A 6,389-nucleotide genomic window follows, 5' to 3' on the forward strand; every position below is an offset into this window, starting at 1 on the left:
AAAAAAAAAAAAATTCCTTGGGGAAGCCCAACACCTGTAATCCTAGGTACTCAGGAGACAGACCTGAGGATCGATGACAGTTTAAAAAAAAAGCTGTTAGTGGAACTGGGCTGAAGTGTTAGAGTGCCAAGCCTTGAGTTTTTGAAAAGACAAGGAATAGTGGCTACACACACACACACACACACACACACACACACGAAAGTATGCATACGAACAACACACAGAGCTGCAGACCTTCCATAGGAAGAATATTGGGTGGGTGTGCAGGAATCTGGCTTAGGGTCTGCTAAAAAGCACTGGCTGCTTAACTTGGGCTCATGAATGCACTAAAAGTAGGAGAAAGGAAGGCTTGGTATCCCTGCCTCCATTTTGTCTTTTTTGTCAGTTGTGGGCACTGTCCCTGAGCTCTTCAACACAAGGTGAGCGCTCTACCACTTGAGCGGTTTTCAGGTGGTTAATTGGAGATAAGAGTCTCACAAACTTTCCTGCCTGGGCATGATCCTCAGATCTCAGCATCCTGAGTAGTTAGGATTAAGGTGTGAGCCACTAGCGCCAGGCTTGTCTGTGTCTTTACAGCATACTCTCCATTTTCTTGGCAATCCCTTTACAATTACCTTGATTCCAGAAAAGACAGGACAGACTGACATCTTTAAGGTAAAGGATCAAAACTACCCCTGTGGCACAACAGTCTCCTGTGGATAGACCGCTTTCTGGGCACCCAGGCCTCAAGGGATGAAGCAATAACAATTCCTTGTTATGGAAACACAGGCTGAAATGATCAAGCAGCCCGCCCTTAGGCCAATCATTTGCATATTTCTCTACTTAAATGTTTAGCTCCTGTCTGTCCTCAGGACAGCTAAAGAGGAGCTGTTCTGCTTATATTGGCTTCTTTCTATACCAAGGAAGGGTGTAATAAATCTTTCTCTGCCATTTATCACGTCTCTATTTGGCATACGGGGAGAATTGCCAGACTTGACATGTCAAACTCTTGGAGTTTAGGCCTGGCTTCTCAAATCTCTGGTTCCACTTCTGGCTCAGGAATCCTCTCGTCATGGAGGGCCCGCTGGCAGGACTTCAGGGAAATGAACAGCTGGAGGCCCAGGGAGTGGATGCCACAGCGGTGGCAGGAAGGACCCAGATGGCTAAGGAAGTGGGGGGATAGCCGCCATTTCTGCTCTTGCCTCTGTACTGGGTGACTTCAAGCAAGTTGGTGCCTCTCTGTTCTTCATGAAGAGGAGGTCGGGTTGGTGTTTTATTTTGCTGTGATGGGGGTCACACAGAGCCTCATATATACATAGCCCTGAGCCCAGACTATACCACCACCAAATCCCACCCCTCTTCTAGGCCATTAGTAAAGGCATGGTCCTACTGGAGTTGATCTCTGGAGGTAGGCCTGGACTGAACCCCCAAGCAGTAAGCGCCTGGCTCAGGTGCAGTCTCAACCCAACTTGTGAACCCATATAGGAGCCAGAATGAGACCTGCAGAAGCTTTCACATACAGACCACCAGAGAGCTCCCACCCATGGGGTTTGAAGATTCTCCTTGTGACTTAGCTTTTCTTTCCCTCAGTCTGGAGGGAGTGGTGCGGGGGTGGGGAAGGCGAATAAGCCTCTCTTGTATGGATGAGGGGTGTTGGAAGTGGGCAGGGGTGTAGCTGGGTGCCTCCTCCTTTCCAAGGAGGGCCAGTCTAGGCAGCAGGGGGCGCTGTGGGCAAAGTGTTTCCAGCGTGGCCTAAGTGCCTTGGTGGCCAGCAGCATGCCTGGCTCGGTGGCTTGCAGGAGAGGACTATGTCCTTGTGCTGCAGGACGCTGCATTTGTGTCTAAGGTGCTAATGATTGTGACAATGGAATGCCGTTCTATAGACAATCCAGAATTTCAGATGTGCGCTGGGCCTGGGTGGGGACGTCCTGAGCCCCTGGGAATAGCCAGCCCTCCATGAGGCTTGGGGACCAGCCGTGGCCGGAGGGCTGAGGCCTGGGGATCTGCCCGGTGTGCCACCACACCAGGGTGACCAATGCTTGTCCCTGATGGTCGGGGCGGGGGTGTGGCCTGGTTCCTGGTGGGCTGTGGTCACCTTCGTGGGTGTGGCCTTGTTGACTGCTGGCCCCCAGCCCTTGAGATGGGTGACTGCAGGCAAGTCTGGACCGGCTACAACTGGCAGGCCCGGGTGGGTGGAAAAACACCCTTTCCTCACCCATCCTGGGTTTGGGGCTGGGGTAGATGCAACTGAACACAGACTCATAAAGAGAAAAGCATATACAATTACTGGGAAGATCAGAAGAAAGGGGCGTTCTGCGTATCTGGGCCTGACAAGAAATGTGTCATTGAATGTGGGGTACGTGGCTGGGCTCGCGCTCAGGTCTCCTGTGCCTCGGTCTGCAGAGACCGGCTCTCCTCTTCTCCCTGAAGGCCTTAACCCCTTCTGGGGAGAAGGCCCACCACACGGGAGCTGTGTTCTCCAATGCCAAGGTGCCATCTGATAGGTTGGCATTTTCTGATCACCTTCAACGCCTTTGGCCTAGACCCATACTTAGAACAGAAGAGCAGAAGCAAGGTGCTGTGTCTGTTTGCCAGGGCAGGTGTTTGCTGTCTTGCTTAGAGTAGAGAGGAAGCTAAGCCTTGGACAAGTCAAATGCCCTCTGAGGTCTCAATCTCCTCATTTCGAGACTGGGCAGCAGGTGGAGCTCAGAGTGATATTCAATCCTCAGTCCTGCTGGCAGGGTCCTCTGGCCTCCACCCTTCAGGACTCAGTCCCCCAGCCTCCAGGGTCACCCAAGGTGTGGTACACATAGGGACGGCTCTGCCCGACAGCTGGTTCCTAGGGTCTGGGGAGCAGCAGGAATCCAATGGGAGCAATGACGCTGCCGCCTCCCACATTGCGAAAGGAGGTCCCATGGGACTATGTTGAAAACGGGAATTTTGGTGGCTTGGGTAGCAGGGAGGGAAGGGGAGGGGGGTGGAAGAGGTGGACCTGGGATTTGAACTCCGGCCTCACACTTCCATGGTTAGGACTTCACACCTCCAGCCTTGTTTCTCACTAGTTTTGATTTAAAAAAAATATTATTTTTTCTTTGTGCCATACTCGGGCTTTAACTCAGGGCCTGGGTGCTGTCCCTTAGCTTTTTTCTCAAGGCTGTTGACCTATCACTTGAGTCATACCTCCACTTCTGGCTTTTTGCTGGTTGGTCAGACACATAAGTCTCTGGGATTTGTCTGCCTACCTAGGATGGTAAAAACCTCAGTCCTCAGATCTCAGCCTCCTGAGTAGCAAGGATTACAGGCATGAGCTCCAGATGCCCGGCTTCACTGGTTATTTTTTAGCTAGGATTTTGCTTCCCACATGGTGCGTACCTGCACTGCAATCCACCTACTTTAGGCTGTTCATTTTTGCTGGGATTACAGGCACATACTACAGCATCGAGCTTCCCTCGTTGGAGATGGCGTCTTTCGGACTTCTCTGCCCAGAACGCCCTAGAACTGATCCTCCCAATCTCACGCTACCTTGTAGCTTGGGATGACAGTCACATGTTACTGTGCCCAGCGATAGATTGAGAAGGGGATCTTGCTAACTTTTCTGCCCAGGCTGGCCTTGATTTCAGCCTTCCAAGTAGGATTGCAGGAGCGAGCTGGAGGGTAGGATTATGGGTAGGACCCCCCATTGGAGGCTCCTTCTTCCCAGAGAAGTGAGGACACCTGGAGCACTGGGGGCCTAAGCCAGCTTCACCTGGCCAAGGCCTGGTGGTGCTCCTGGGTTCTCTGTCCAAGGCCATGGCCTCCCCGCAGGTTTCAATTGGATGAAGGAAACCATAGTAACAGTTAACCCTCCTTAATGAGCGCCACAGCAGTCCCCGGAGAGAGGCCAGGCCTGTAGATGGCGTTGACCAGGGTCCTCAGGGAGAAGTCGAGGCTGTACCCATGGTGCCGGCACCTACACAGCCCCAGGCTTAGGACCCTGTGACTCCACGTCTCCAGCTCAAGCGCGGTCCTGGCTGGTCTGGTGAGTGTGGCAAGTTCTAGAGGAGGGGGCTGTGGGGAGCCTGCCGCCTGTCATTAGCTGGAACCCAAATCCACCTGTGGCCCCTTCACCTCAGGTCCCCGGATGCAACCCCTGAGCCGAGAGCTGGAGGGAGGGACCCCTGCCTGGCTCCCTGTGGGAGCGGGGCCTTCCACCCCTGCCCGCAGCATGCTGCGGTCTGAGATGCGGCCCCCAGCGCTGGAGGCCTGGCGGGCGGGGCCCTTCCCTTCCCTTCCCTTCCCTCCCCTCCCCACCCCTCCCCTCCTCTTCCCTCCCCTCAGCATCCGGGCACAGCTCTCTGAGGATGGATGGCCTCCTGGCACAGGGTCTCCTCTGGGATCTAGGACGGCACCGTGACTCACATGGCTTTGGATTGGGTCTTGGCCCACGAGCCTCTCATGGAGGTGAGCTGTGAGAAGCTCCCTGGGCCCTCCTTCCAGAAATGACCACCCCATGTGGCCTCATTGCATGAGGGCTGACCTTTGCCCTGGCTGTGGCTGGGTCTGTGTGAGGGAGAGGCTCTAAAGTGCACACAGGTGAGAACATGAAGACAGGCGCTGGCTTCCTGGGAACGAGACCCACTCTGCACAAGGTTGCTCAGGCCCACACCTGGGGCTGGGGTTCCATGGCACTAGAGTGGCAGCTGAGAGACATTTCTAGATCCTTCTCAGGATCGGCTTGTTTGGTTAAAAGGAATCTGAATGAGTGGTGCTGGTGGCTCACGCCTGCAATCCTAGCTCCTCAGGAGGCTGAGAGCAGAAGCATCACTTTTTGTGGCTAGTCCTGGCGGAAAAAATTCGAGATTCTATCCCAAAAGAAAGACTAACAAAAGAGCAGGACTGGACGGGTGGCTCCGTTGGTGTAAGCCAGTGTAAGGCCCCAAGTTCAAGCTCAATATTGCCAGAAAACAAGGACAAAGAGCATCCTAGTGGAAGCCACAGGCTCATGTGAGGTAACCCTGCTGAGCACCCAGCTCGTCCTGCCTGAGCTTGACCTGGCATCACACAGACCCTTACCTCGGGGTCTGCATTCTCTGGCTCTCGTGGCTGCTGGATGTGAAGCTGGACTTGACCTGGCAGTGCAGGAGAGCTCCCTGTTGGCCTAGGTCGGGGAGGAAGCCTGGAGGGAGCGGGCCAGTGGGTGATTGAAGTCCAATAACGTGACACCTCCCACGCTGCTCTCTGTGCTCGGGATGACTTTTTGCTGTTAAGGTCTTTCATGCTGCCACATAAATTTTAGGATTACGTTTTCTGCTTCTACAGAAAATGAGGTTGGGATTTCGATGACAGTCATATTGCATCTGTAGATTGCTTTGCATACATTTTCAGGATAGTCTCTCAACTGCGCTGGTGAGTTTTGAGCTGGAGTTTCTCCTTTTGCCTAGGTGCACACTTGGACTGAGATCCATCTACTTATACTTCTTGTCATGGCTGGGATGACAGGCAAATACCCCAGCATCCAGCTATTGGTTGAGAAGGGGGGAGGGTCTCATACGTCTGCTTGGCTGGCCTTGAACCTGATCCTCCCTATCTCAGCCTCCTAAGGGGCCAGGATCTACAGCTACTAGTGCAAGGCCAAACCTTTTTTCTTTATAAACGTCCTAGCCTGAGCTATTTTGTCATAGTAATAATGGGAAAAGAAAAGATGGCTAAGCTCTGCCAAGAGGTGCCCACGGTGGACTGACCTGAGTAGGATGGAGACAGAGACTTTTAGTGCTTTGATTTCTAGATGAGGCTTGCCTGGATTCCCTGGGGGTCTGCTGGGCTCCACATTGCTGGCTGTGTGGTCTGGGGCATGGCTTATCCTCCACAGCCTCCCCCATTGGCCTCCTTCAGGTCTACTCCAGTTGCATTGATCAGTCTGTAATCCCCTGAATGCGGCACATCAATTAAACAGGATCCTCCCCGAGCTCTGATTTCCTCCTTCAGCTCCAGCAGGCGGTGTTATTGATGTTGGTGCCTTTTCCCCATCGTGTGGGCCAGAGCCGTTTGTCTGGGCTCTGAGAGGCGCCTCTTGTTTGCGGTGATTTATTGCACTTCCGACATGGATGTTCACAAGGAACCCGCATATTTATTCAGGCGTAGAAGTTTGCTCCACCAAAACACACGTGTGAAGGAGAAACAGAAGCGCGAGCGAGTGAAGGTCTTCCCTGCGGGTGGGAGAGGTGGGCGCCTGCATTTCCATGGCACACGTCTGCTCCTGCCCAGCTGGGTCGTGTGAACTCATTTACAGACAACTGCCAAGAAAGCTGGAGGTGGATTCATTTTGGAAATTGATGAGCAATTTAAGATTCAGCCAGAGTCTTAGGGTGCTTCATAGTATCAGAACTGTGCCAGGGGCTAGAGGCTGAGAGCTAAGGAAAGACAGATGGCAC

At 53.3% G+C, this 6,389-nt stretch overlaps 1 protein-coding gene across 1 annotated transcript in view; it reads left to right on the plus strand.

Moving 5' to 3' along the window:
* Positions 1–2,908, plus strand: part of Oat (ornithine aminotransferase) — a 25,869-nt gene extending 22,961 nt beyond the window's left edge. The window contains exons 10-11 of the mRNA XM_013021891.1: positions 2,383–2,483; positions 2,767–2,908. Of these exons, the coding sequence (XP_012877345.1) occupies positions 2,383–2,483; positions 2,767–2,908 (243 nt within the window). The remainder of the gene's footprint in view (positions 1–2,382; positions 2,484–2,766) is intronic.
* Positions 2,909–6,389: the final 3,481 nt, after the last annotated feature.

The sequence above is a fragment of the Dipodomys ordii genome, unplaced genomic scaffold, assembly GCF_000151885.1.
Source record: "Dipodomys ordii isolate 6190 unplaced genomic scaffold, Dord_2.0 Scaffold58, whole genome shotgun sequence".
Taxonomy (NCBI): Eukaryota; Metazoa; Chordata; class Mammalia; order Rodentia; family Heteromyidae; genus Dipodomys; species Dipodomys ordii.